Source organism: Colletotrichum paranaense, assembly GCF_030867605.1.
Source record: "Colletotrichum paranaense strain IMI 384185 chromosome Unknown Scaffold_13.1, whole genome shotgun sequence".
In the NCBI taxonomy this organism is placed as follows: domain Eukaryota; kingdom Fungi; phylum Ascomycota; class Sordariomycetes; order Glomerellales; family Glomerellaceae; genus Colletotrichum; species Colletotrichum paranaense.
In genome coordinates, this window is record NW_026848971.1 from 75,153 (window position 1) to 87,395 (window position 12,243).

At 54.3% G+C, this 12,243-nt stretch overlaps 5 protein-coding genes across 5 annotated transcripts; all 5 read right to left on the reverse strand.

Moving 5' to 3' along the window:
• Positions 1 to 885: 885 nt before the first annotated feature.
• On the reverse strand, positions 886 to 1,630 carry CPAR01_13491 (uncharacterized protein; the record flags this gene model as incomplete). Its single annotated transcript, XM_060497744.1, has 2 exons — positions 886 to 1,280; positions 1,417 to 1,630. The coding sequence occupies 2 exons, from the start codon at positions 1,628 to 1,630 to the stop codon at positions 886 to 888; spliced, it is 609 nt and encodes a 202-aa protein (XP_060343212.1).
• Positions 1,631 to 2,424: 794 nt separating this feature from the next.
• Positions 2,425 to 3,096, reverse strand: CPAR01_13492 (uncharacterized protein; the record flags this gene model as incomplete). Its single annotated transcript, XM_060497745.1, has 1 exon — positions 2,425 to 3,096. One exon carries the CDS (start codon positions 3,094 to 3,096, stop codon positions 2,425 to 2,427), a length of 672 nt encoding a protein of 223 aa, XP_060343213.1.
• A 610-nt stretch (positions 3,097 to 3,706) lies between these two features.
• CPAR01_13493 (1-aminocyclopropane-1-carboxylate deaminase) lies at positions 3,707 to 4,834 on the reverse strand (the record flags this gene model as incomplete). Its single annotated transcript, XM_060497746.1, has 2 exons — positions 3,707 to 4,559; positions 4,650 to 4,834. The coding sequence occupies 2 exons, from the start codon at positions 4,832 to 4,834 to the stop codon at positions 3,707 to 3,709; spliced, it is 1,038 nt and encodes a 345-aa protein (XP_060343214.1).
• A 1,133-nt stretch (positions 4,835 to 5,967) lies between these two features.
• Positions 5,968 to 7,275, reverse strand: CPAR01_13494 (TfdA family Taurine catabolism dioxygenase TauD; the record flags this gene model as incomplete). Its single annotated transcript, XM_060497747.1, has 2 exons — positions 5,968 to 6,858; positions 6,958 to 7,275. The coding sequence occupies 2 exons, from the start codon at positions 7,273 to 7,275 to the stop codon at positions 5,968 to 5,970; spliced, it is 1,209 nt and encodes a 402-aa protein (XP_060343215.1).
• A 1,272-nt stretch (positions 7,276 to 8,547) lies between these two features.
• On the reverse strand, positions 8,548 to 11,969 carry CPAR01_13495 (uncharacterized protein; the record flags this gene model as incomplete). The annotated part of the gene is made up of 6 exons (XM_060497748.1): positions 8,548 to 8,796; positions 8,876 to 9,316; positions 9,432 to 9,687; positions 9,761 to 10,218; positions 10,279 to 11,812; positions 11,929 to 11,969. 6 exons carry the CDS (start codon positions 11,967 to 11,969, stop codon positions 8,548 to 8,550), a joined length of 2,979 nt encoding a protein of 992 aa, XP_060343216.1.
• Positions 11,970 to 12,243: the final 274 nt, after the last annotated feature.

Sequence of the window (12,243 nt, forward strand, 5' to 3'; positions counted from 1 at the left end):
GTAATGGGTGCGCCACCTCGGATGCATGGAAGACATGACGAACCTTGTCTCACCACACCATACAAGTTCACGATCGGTCTGAACCGGCACAGCCTCAGAGCCACACGCCACACAGCCTTGGCAATGATCACCAAGTTATCCTCAACGACACTGACCGCTCCGTGGCTGGAGACAAGTCTAAATTTCACGCGGAATAGCTAGCCGTCCGCCTCATTCAAGTAATCAAATTGCCAAAACACCAAAAAGCAAAAGAGTTCACCCCCCCCGGTGGCGAATGGGGGCTACATCTCTGGTGCTCAAGCTGGGACTCGAACCTAGATCCTAGCGTAGGCTAAGCCAGTTGAACAGGCTCGCCCGTAACCATCCCGCCAAACGGCAGTTTGACCTGACCTCACAGGCCTGTGAGGCGCCTGCTGCCGTTGGTGACAGGAATGGACCTGGCGGGGTATATGAAGGCCTGGCATCAGTCTCGAGGCAGGTGTGAAAGATGCGGGACCAGGACGCGCCTTCTCCTTCTAGGTTCTCGGCGTTGGCATCTCCATGAATCATCGGGATTACCTTAGTTCCATGCCTACCTCAGTCCACAGTCACGATGGCTCGCTTCACGCGAGGTCGATGTAGCATAGCAGCAGGACTTGAGTCCTCGAACACTAGGGAAGATGGAACTTTTCACACAAAGCAAGTGACTTGAAAATTTCTTCTCCAGACAGCCATTTCGTATCTGCAAGGGGTATCACCGCGTATGTATCACGCCAAAACCCAAAGACTGTTTCCTCGCTGAGGAGACAGACACCACCTGGCCCAAAAACAACATCCCGTCGTAGCCCAAACGCCTTCCACTCCAAAAGCTGACCAGAGAAACCAATCCGAGCAATTATTCCAAAGCTAGCCCTCCCCGTAGTAGAACATTTCATTCTTCCGCTTACGAAAATGATACCACATTCGGACCCCATCCAACTTGATCTGGTGGCCCGGCTCAAACGAGACCTCTGCCCACGCGTGCCTGTTGGACGTCATGTAGCCAGGATACTCGGCCATGGTCTCTTCGGGTTCGTAGCAGTAGTACGTGATATCCAAGGGCTCTGAGAAATGAACGGTGGGCTTGGTGACGGTATAGTTGCTTATGGGGACGTCCGCGTCTTTACTGTTGCTCCTGGCAAGCTCTGCCTCGACAGTCTCTGCATGAACTCGGTCTCTGTATGCTGTCATCTGTCCCCTGTGGTGATATTTGCGAAAAAACTTTTTCACAAAGCCGATTTCTTCGTGCCAGGAGCCTTTGTCTGTGAAAGGGAAAGCGCAATTAGTCAACAGCCTTTTGATTCATGCAGCGAAACAAGTGGAGGATGGACAAAGTGAATGAGGTGTGCAGAAGAGCAAAAGCAGGGAAAGACGACTCAGGAATAGGAAGCAACAAACAGAAGTGGCCAGGGGAATCACTGCCAAGGTACTTGTGATTCGGGTCGGTTGACTTGTTCTTGAGGCAAGACCGCTTCGGCTTAGGTGCGGAAGACGACGATGATACGCTGCCGCCACCGCTGCTGCCCCATTTGAACTCGACCAGATCCATCGTGGGATCCGTTGCGAGCTCCAATGGGGGCGCCGTCGTTACTTCAATGATGACGGGATTCATGCTTGTCTTCCAGATACCTTCCTTTCACCTCTGTGGAGGAGCAGAAGCTGCAGGAAGGGTTCAGTGATCCCAAAAAGCAAAAAGCAAAAATGTCGGCAGGCCCAATAGCTGTACGATGCTGGTAGACAAAAAAAGGTTAACCCGCTATTTGCCGTGTTTGGCGATCAAGGTAGCAAAGCTTGCGGAAAAGGTGTTGTATTGGGTGGGAAGGTGAATGGTAAGGTGCGGCGGGAGAAGTTGCGACGGCAAGTTGGAATTTTTGGGAGAGGGATGGAGGATGTGAAAGAAGGTGCGCCCAAAAGGTGAGGCTGAAGAGTCGTCGGGTGGTGAATTATTTTGGGAAGGTGAAGTTGAGAAATTTCCTGTCTCTGTCTTCCCTCCTTGTTGGCAATTGCATGGTCGACGGAAGTTGCCCTCCTCTCTCTCACCTGGTGTAAGACAAAGGCAGGTGCGATGGGGACTTGGGATAAACTTTGTATTTGGTGTGATTGTGAATCATCAACGCACTTGATTATTGCTTTGAGCAGACTGGGTATAGATCTTCTCGATGCCAAGTTTGACGTTCTGACCATCCTGAGTCCTGGCATCTTTTTTCTCACCACGATGTTTGAGTCATTGTATCCAAAATATTTTCCTGGAGATACAAATCTCTCTTTCAATTCGTCTCTGTGGTAGTAAATTGGAAGGAGGAAGGGTTGTATTGGATACTGAGGAAGACAGATTATGTGGCCACCTTCTTCTTCTGTCTTGGATAATGGCGTCGCATGTGAGCCTCCCAAACCCTTCACCGCCTCTCACTGCAAGCCCAGTGCATCATAATCGACAGTCGCAAGTACACCCTCGACCGTCCAGTCGTGTGGGTCAAGCTCATCGGGCTTGGCCTGCTCGTCTTCCTTGTCCTGTTCGTGTTCCTCGACTTGCTCGTTTACCTCGGGCCGTCCATCAGCCTCGACTTGCTCATCAGCCTTGGCTCGTTTATCCCCAGTGCAAGGTCTATCCAGGACAGGCATCTGAACAATCAAGTCAACAAAATACTTTGACTCCTCCTCCCTCTCCCTCTTCTCCTTCTCCTCTTTACTCTCGATGGTAGGTAGTAAGAGAGTCTTCCACATCTTCCTGTCGTCCTCAGGGGTGAACACCCGGTGCTGGAAGTAATCGCCGTGGTGATTTTCCTTGGCAATCTTCCGCTTTCTATGACACTGCAGATACTCGTGTCGCTGAGCGAGATCCATAAGTTTCTCGTAATTGGGGTGTCTCTCTACCGCGGGTTGCGGCTTCCATATGCCCCTGCCTGAGAGGAAAGCCTTGATGGCCATCCAGAGGTTAGATGCCATGATGTAGATCCCGAGTAGCTTGAGGAACAGGGGCGAAGGCTCTCGATCTGCAGGAGCGTCCGTGTTTGTGGCGGTATTCGCGGGAGTATCAACAGAGGCACCGAGGGCGAGAGGACTACTACTCGTCGACATAGTGGACACGCTTCTTTGTAGAGAGTGTTTTGATCGTTATGAGCGAGTTGAGCAGTATCTCGATGGTGATGACGAGGCTGCAGAGGAAGGCGATATCCCAGACGACGGACATTAGCGGCGGATGAGGATGAACAAGTATTCGATGGCAGGTGGTCTTCGCTGTTGCGGAAGTTTTCTTTATTCTGTAATGAATATCCGAAAAGCTAGAGTCGATGATGAATGGACGTTGTTTTCTGGAGAATGAAATGTTAGTTGTCATTCACAATACATTCTCTCCCTCCCCAGTCTCCTCAGCCCGAGAGTCCAAGCGAGGAACAGGTGATCACATACAATTCTTTTTGCCGATCGATTTACGCTGCTCTACTCTAGGAGACAGTTGCGGCATCCGGCATTTTATACCAGTCTAGCCCTCTATTCGGAAATAGGTCGATGCTAGACCATCAAGGCATGGTAGCTGACTTGTACGAACCTTGGTCTCTCAGAACCTTGCTGCCATCTTCGATCAAACACCAAAAACAAAAGTCACGATGGATGCCAAGGTTGAACATGAAAGGGTATTGTGATTTTCTGTAAAACTCAAAAAACTTCATCATTAGACATCAAGAACCGTTTACATGCCAGAGTACGCGTTGAGCGCCAACTGGCCACCCAAGTGCGCGTACAAGACATTGCTACCCGCAGCAATCTCCTCATTCTTGATGAGCTGCATCATACCCGCCAAACTCTTGCCCTCATACACAGGGTCCGTGATGAAACCCTCCGTGCTGGCGCCAAACTTGATGGCGTCAATGGTGACCTGGTCGGGAATACCGTAGACACCGCCGTGGAACCGGTCATCCAGAATGATGTCCGCCTCGGTGATATCGCCCTCCTCGAGACCAATCTTGGCCCCCGTGTTCTTGGCGATACGCAACACCTGGTCAAACGTCTGCTTCACTGTCGCAGAGGCATCAATACCGATAACCTTGCGCTTCTTGCCGCCCAACTTCTCCGCAAGCTTGAATCCCGCAACCATACCAGCCATGGTCGAGCCCGTCACCGCACACACAATAACGGTATCGAAGAACACGCCCAACTCCTTCTCCTGCGCCTGCACCTCGAAAGCCCAGCGCGCGAAGCCCAGGCCGCCGAGGGGGTGGTCTGATGCGCCGGCGGGGATGTAGTATGGCTTGCGTCCGGCGGCGAGGAGTTCTTCTTTCAGGTTGGCGAGGGTGTTCTTGTGCTCGATGCCAAAGGTGGAGGGGTCGAGGCGGACGTCGGCGCCCATGAGGCGCGAGAGCTGGAGGTTGCCGACCTTGTCGTAGACGGGGTCGGTCCAGTCTACCCACTTCTCCTGGACGAGGGCGGCCTTGAGGCCGAGCTTTGCGGCGACGGCGGTGACTTGGCGGGTGTGGTTTGATTGTACGCCGCCGATGGAGACGAGGGTGTCGCAGCCTTGGGCGAGGGCGTCTGAGGCGAGGTATCTGGGGTGTGTTAGTTTGGTCCTCTGGTATGATTCATCATGCCTTCATCAGGGTGCCATGATGAACTGGAGGCGGGAGAGGAGGACTCACTCAAGCTTGCGGGTCTTGTTACCGCCGTAGGCCAGACCAGAGTTGCAGTCCTCGCGCTTGGCGTAGACGTTGACCTTGCCGCCGAGGGCGGCGGAGATGCGGGGGAGGGGCTCGATGGGCGAGGGGCCAAAGAGGAAGTTCTCGCGAGGGATGCTCGCAAAGGGCTCGGGGAGGACTGCCGCCATCTTGGGTTCTTTGATGTGGTGTTGAGTGTTGTAAATAAGTCTACTTGGAAAGGAAGGGGTATCAAGTGGCGAAAAGAAGCAATACTGAGCGAGGAATACGATACAAGAGAGACATTGTGAAGGAACGCGAGGACAGGGCTCGTCTTTAATAACAGAGTCGTTGTATGTGTAGTGTGTCGAGGAGCGACGTCGGATGGGATGAGGCCAAGAGGTGGGCTTGACTCGGGTGGGCGCAACGCGGGCGGGTGGATAAGGGGGACGGTGCAGTGGTCCACCTGCTATCTGCAACGGGATCGCGGGGCAATTTGGCGATAAGAGATGATGATTGCGCTTGATTTGGGTGTACTTGGGTCGATTGAGACAAATGTTATCAAATCATTCTTGTTTGAGGTAAATGAATGAGTGTAAGCTTCGATGACTTGCTCAGTTGAAGCCAGACTCACTCTCACGATGAGTTTCTCACATCGCGGGAAGCTATGCATGAGCAGTGAGAAAGGAGTGAGACTGAAGCTGCCCCTCCATCCGTGGCGTTTAGGGGACCTCTCTCCCCTGCGATAAAGACGACTGCCCCGCGGCGGGGTCATTCTTAGGTCGCAGTGAGTGACAGGACATGAAAGAACCCCGCCATCAGTGAGCGGAAAACTGCCGGGAAACTCGGGCAACGCACATTCCGCGGAAAACTTCGCCAAACTTCGCCGGACGCACCGCAGTCGCTCATCTCTCATTTCTTCACGTACAATCTCTCTCACAGCACAGCAATCACACCATTTCCCGCTGGATAGGTTGGGCGTTCCGGGAAACTGCTCATCTCAGTCTCTCACATGCGGCATATTCAATCTCACTAGTCATAGTGAGTGTGTATGCGCGGTCACGACTCCAATCACTGCAGTGGGAGACGACTCACTTTATGATGGTGATCTCATTTTGTTTCTAATATTTTACTTTTTTTCATTCATGTTGGCAGAGTCCTGTCTCCCGAGAATCTCTATCCAGGCTTTCCGCGAATCTCTCATGAAGCAGTCCATGACCGTCTGTCTCGTCACAGATGCTACACCAAATATTTTCTCTCATCCTCACAAGCGCTCTAAATACAATTTTCACAAAAAATGCTAACCAACCTCACCAGGCAAACTCTACTCCGCATCCAACGGCGCGCGCGGAGGCACATTATTCACCTGGATACCACCCCTCTTCAACTCCTTACTATCAGGGAAAGGCAGCACCCATCCGCCCTCGCTCTCGGGCGTCGAAAGCCACAACCGCAACAAGTGCCGGCGCGGCGCCGGGTGGGGGTGGTCCGTATACGCCGTCCGCGCGTGGAGCAGGTGCGCGTTGCTCAGGAACTGGATATCGCCCACCTCGAGAATCATGTGCAGCGCCAGCTTCTGGCACGTATCCTCGAGCGTCTTGAGCGCGTGCAGCTGCTCCTCGCTCAGCGGCGGGATCACGCCCTTGTCGGAGAAGCGCGTCAGCGAGCGCACGTAGTAGGGGTCCCATTTGCAGTAGACGCGGCGCTGCCCTCCGTTCTCGATGTAGAACACCGGCTGGCGCGTCCACTCCTCCTGGCCCTCGGAGACTTCGCCCTTGCGGTCAAAGTACCAGATCGGCTTGGTCAGGGTCTCCGCGACGTCCGGGTGGGAGCGCTGGAGCTCGTTCCAGACGGCGTGGATGCTGACGAGGTCGCTCTCGCCGCCCTCGGCGGAGCGCTGGACGCAGAGGAGGCCGACCAGGTCGCCGTCATCGGCGTGGAAGAACTGGCGAGCGGTGGTGCGGTAAATGCGGACCTTATCGATCTGGGTCGGGTCGTCGCCGACGTCCTTGACGTGGCCCAGGACGTGGCCGCGGCCATTTTGGGAGACAAAGTAGCCGAGGTAGGTGCCGAGGCCCATGTAGCCGACGGCGGTCTTGTGCGGGCCCCATTCGTTGGCGGGGAAGCCCTTGAAGAGGACGAAGCCTTTGCCGTCGATGAGGTCTTTGCGAAGGTCGGTGAGGCGCTTGCCTAGTGTTGGTAGGGGGAAGTTGGACTGTTGGTGATAGTGTTAGTGCACTGTCATCTGGGTACGGGCTGAAGTCGTTCGAGTGAATCTCTTCATCTATCCTTCGGGGAATAAAGTCAGACGTACCTTGGAGATACCCGTCAGAGGGGTGTTGCTGGCGATAAAGGCGTCAGAGGTGCGGCCGAGCTCCTCAACCTCCTCTGGGGTGAAGCGGTGCGTCCACTTCTCAGGCTGCTGCTCAAACTCCTCCTTGTGCCAGACCGTGGGGCCTGAGATTTCCTTGGGGAACTCGGCGTAGGGCTTGAGAGCGTCGTAGAGGGGGTTGTGCTGTCCTGAAGTGCGGATGCCGTCGGGGAAGATGTTTCTGGGAGCATCGTCGTTCTTGCCCTTCCAGGGGCCCTGAGAGGGCTGGACGGGCTCGTCAATGAGAGCACCTGGGGCCATTGTGATGAAGATTTAGGGGGTATCAATTGAGAGAAATGAAAATGTGTTGAGGCGAGGTAGCGAAATGAGGTCTCAAAATGAGGGGAAGTGGCAGATGAGACGGACTTATATCACAAAGACTGAAATTGGAGAAGGGGCAAAAGGTTCTGCAACGGGGAGAGAGAGGTTTTATCTGATCTACCCCTCATTACATATAGTACTCACTCACTGCTACTTTACCTCACTCACTATCAATAATGACTACAATCGTAAAACCATCTGGCCGGGTTGATGGTGTCGAGCTCTCATCAACAGATTGCGTGCTTGGGCCCCCCCATATCGCAATGGCCGTCCGATGACGCGAGACACTCCTGCTGTGGGGCCCGCCGATCGGGGGTTCAACTTCCATCAACATGGACGACAACGTGGGACCCCGCGCCCCAAAACCTCCGGGCCTTTGACTGCCGACCGCTTGGAACCGGGACGCATTGTGTCTTTCCAGTGTAGCTGTTCTCCAAAACAAACTTTTCCTTCTCCGCTGTCATACCCTTGCTCTCCTCTTTAACCGACATTTTCTCTCTCGATTGCGTGATTGTCTCTTCTCTCGAGTACTTCCTAGACAATCAGGAGTCAGGACTCAACACCCTCGGTTTCCGGCTGCTCCCGCAGGAACCGACAACGGCGGCGTGGTTCACTGGCTCTCAGTTAACCCCTCTTCCTCTCCTCCGCCAACCTGGTAGAGTTTCGGTAACTTTGACGGTGCGGCGCTGAAAGTTCCGACGACTTGGAGACGACCCCAACACACCATCTTCCTCTGGCCCCTAGTTCGAGTTGCGTTATCACACCCCGGCGCGAAATGCAACGGTTTGATGATCGTATCCCTGTCGATTCTTCTGCCCATCATGATGACACACGTGCGGGTTCGCGCATATTCTGGGAGATTTACAGGTTGGAAGTGCGGCTAATGAGCCCAATTCGCTCTTAAGGACGGCAAGCCATGTAAGCATTGATGATCATTGAGGCTTTGTCTAGAAGTCTATTCATCCTACTGCTAAGCGGTTATATATGAATGCCAAGGAGCACTATTATAAACATAGCTTCCGGCAGTGTACATGCCACAACCTCTCGACTTACGTTTGTCCAAGAATCAACCTCACATCCACCCGAAACCGGAGATGAGGAGGACATAGCTCGACCCATAATGAACCCATCTTCACAAGCCGCATCGTACAAGCACGATACTCAATCACTCGCAACATCAAGACCACCCCCTGAGTTCTTGGCCAATCATGACTAGCCCTCAAACTCATCAATGACGCTCCGAGGCTTCGTAAACGTCCCAAGAGGCACATATTCCAGCCCATCCATTCCGAACCCTTTGGGTCCGCCAATCTCGATGCCCCGCGCCGTGGAAGTCCACTTGTCCGACGCCGTGATGCCGAGCACCACCACAAGGAGACCGTAGCGGTACTCTTGCGTGCCGAGGGCCTCGCCGTTCTGCGCGTCGAGGACGCAGACTAGATCTGGGACGATTGCGAGGATCTGTTTGAGTGCGAGATGTGTCAGTTTCGTACTCTTCACTTTCCTCTCGTGATAGGAATGGGGAGTTGTCGGGACTCACATCTTCCTTCCCACTGGCATCAACTTTCTTCGCAAGAATATTCTCATTCTTGAACGGTATAACAAACCTCTCAACCGCCCCATAACCATCGTTCCTGCCGTCAGTATGCCCCTCAATGATAACCTCCCCATAGGCGTGCCCCATCCTTGTAATCCTCTCGACGCCTACAATCTTGCCCCTAAACAGCACCCTCGCCGACTCCTGCCCGCCAACCACGTCCACAACGGCCTCGGCGACTGTGTCGATGGCATTGGTACACCGCGCCATCGCTACGGCGCGACCAATCCGCCAGGAGAGCGAGACGGTGTTCTCGACGACCCAGGACTTGGTATCGCGGCCGCTGACGGGGCCCTTTGCGCAGCCTACGTGAGAGCCCATTTGGGAAAGGGCGGCGCGGAAGGCGCGTTCTGCGTCGAGTTCTGTGCGGGCTTTTGTCATGAGCTATTGTTTGTCATCCACAGGTCAGTAAAGGGTGTCATCTTCATCACATGTGGACTTGTGAGAAAACGCGAAGGATGTTCGGCAGAATGGGGGACGAGAAAAAAAGAGACTGTACCATGATTCTGCCATTCCCGTCTGATATACACGACGGAATCATCGTCGCTTTCTTTTCGAAGACTACTGGCGTAGTTTGGTGGGAGATGGGATACGCGCGACCCATCCAGTCGCCGTCCACTGTCGGGATATCGAGGTTTGTACTGGCGCCAAGGATGAGGCCCTGCAGGCCGTTGCCACCTCCAATCTCGAGGGATATCACGGCCGTAGGCTTCGTTTTGAGGTATGAGTAGAGTTCTCTTTGCGACTCCATGATTCTACAAAACATAAGCATTAGAATTCGAAGTATTCCATCTTCAATGGAAGATCGTGCAGATGAGGGAGACCCACTCATCCCCATACGGCTTCTCAATGGATACCTGCGGCGACCCCTTTCCGCCGCCACAGGCCACAATATCGTCGTCCTTGAGGTCATAGGGGGAGATGATCTTGACGGTGGCGCCTGCGCGCATCATTTCGCGGAGGCGGAGCATGTGCTGGTAGGGGGAGCCGCCGCCTCCTGTGCCGAGGATGTAGCAGCCTGTCGTGATCCAGTCGAGGTCTGTTTCGGAGAGATGCCATTGGCGGTCGAGGACCTTTGGCTTGTAGCCCTCAATGTAGTCTTTTGTGTAGACCAAGGGTTGCGGTGATGAGATTCCCTCGCTTCGAGGCGGTGCCGGTGGTCTAGGTAGTTCTTCGTCGTAGTTCTCGGTGTCGTCTGGGATCGTGGTTGTGTCCAGGGACGCTGTTCTGGAAAAGTCGAAATCTCCTACGGCTTTGATGTTGATTCGCGACTTGTTTGCAATATACTGCCAATCGAACATCCAGTCAGCTTTCATGGTCATACTCGTCATGTCACAGAAACATACCTGCAACGGAAAACTTTCCACCTCAGCAATAGTCACACTCTCCCTCAAAGCACCATTCTCAACAGCCCGATCAACAGCCCTCCGCGACAACGCCTCCACAACTTCAGACACAGTCTTCATCTCAGTACTCTCAATTGCGTCCACGACACCACTAACCCTTGCCGTCGCAGCCCCAATTGCATTCGCAACCCCAGACCACGCAGGTTTTATAACCCTACTCGCTCCCTTCAACTCATCCGGCGCAATAACCGCACCCCCGCCGACGAGAACGACGGGTATGTCCTCGGGCGAGGTCTTCATCGTGTCCACGATCCGCTCCAGCATCGTCTTCACCTTGGCCTCGAACGCCGGTACGTCATCAGCGAGGCCGTTTACACCTTCAACGAGAGACCGGTCTCCGATATCAACGGTGTCTGGATCTGCGAGTACAGTATAATCCGTAGCCGTCGCAACATCGCCGCCAAAAACGAGAGCCTTTGTTTGGATTTGATATCCCACACTCTGTGGCCCGATCATCATCTCGCCGATGCGCTCGTCTTTCTTGACGATAGATCCGCCGCCGAGACCGATGCTCTTGACGTCCGGGTACGAGAAGTTCGTCCGCACCCCCGCGATCTCGCTGTAGGCTGCCGCTTGCCTGGGGAACCCGTTGGCCAGTAACAAACCCACGTCCGTCGTTGTCCCGCCGATATCGACAACCATCATCGGGCCCGCCCCCTCCTTCCGTCCCTCCAAATTCCTCGTGAGGAACGCCGCACCGCGCATGCTATTCGTCGGTCCGCTGGAGAATGTCCTGATGGGCAACCGCGCCGCCGCCGCCGCCGGCAGGATGGTCCCGTCGTTCTGCGTCACGAAGACGGGGCAGGTGAGGCCTAGCTGCGTAACGGCATCCTGGAAGGAGCGGATGGTTCGTCTAGCAAATGGAAGGATGGAAGCATTGAGAATAGCCGCGTTCTCACGCTCAAGGAACCCGATATTCGCCACATCCTTTGACATCACCACATCAGCTCCGGGATAAACATCACGAATAATCTCCGCCGCCCTCTCTTCTTGTCTGTACACGACGTCAATGGGACTGAAAACCCCCACAACGACAACACTCCCAATTCCCTTGGCGCGGATAACCTTCACCTCGCGCCGCACGGCATCTTCATCGAGCTCCGCAATCAAGTCACCGTCAATCTCCAGCCCGCCGTCCACCAGAGAGCGGTGGGCGCAGATGATGTTGCGCAAGGCGGGAGGCCAGTCGACGCCGGCGGGGATGGTTGCGGAGAAGGGACCGCAGAGGCGGATGACGGCGACGGGGGCGAGGCGGGAGGCGTCTTGTTCTACTACGGCGTTGATAAAGTGCGTTGTGCCGATTGTGACGCTTGCGATGCGGGAAGGGGGGATATTGGAGGTTGAGAACATGTGCGATATTGCGGTTGTGATGCCGGTGCTTGGGTTGGGTGTTGTTGGGGTCTTTTGAGTGGCGAGGATGCCTAGGGAAGGGGAGGAGGAGGTTGGATCGAGGATGACGCTATCTGTGTTTGTTCTGTTTGTTTTTGTTAGAAGTGAGTTGATGGTTTGGAGGTGGGAGTTTGGGGTTGGTGATATGAAGTTTGTCAACGCAGAGGTGAGGTGAGGCGAGGTGAGAGGGGCGTTACTCACCCGCCGACGTCGACGCCTATCCTCAAGGTAGGGACTGTCATTTTTGTGGATGAGCTGGTGATGTTGGACTTGCTTCCCTAATGCTTGGAGGTTCAGATAATTTGCATTGCATGTAAAAAAAACTGTCTATAGGGAGGGTGGTACGAGGTCCTGCAGTGAGGGTATTTGCGATAATGATAGCAGGTGAGATGCAAGACATACAACTGAAGTATCGCACCTTCTCCGACGCGGTGCCGGCATCGGGGTAGAGGCCGATGTTTCAACCCCGGATTCCGAGATAGTGGACCCCACTTCACCAACCTCACCTTACGGCGT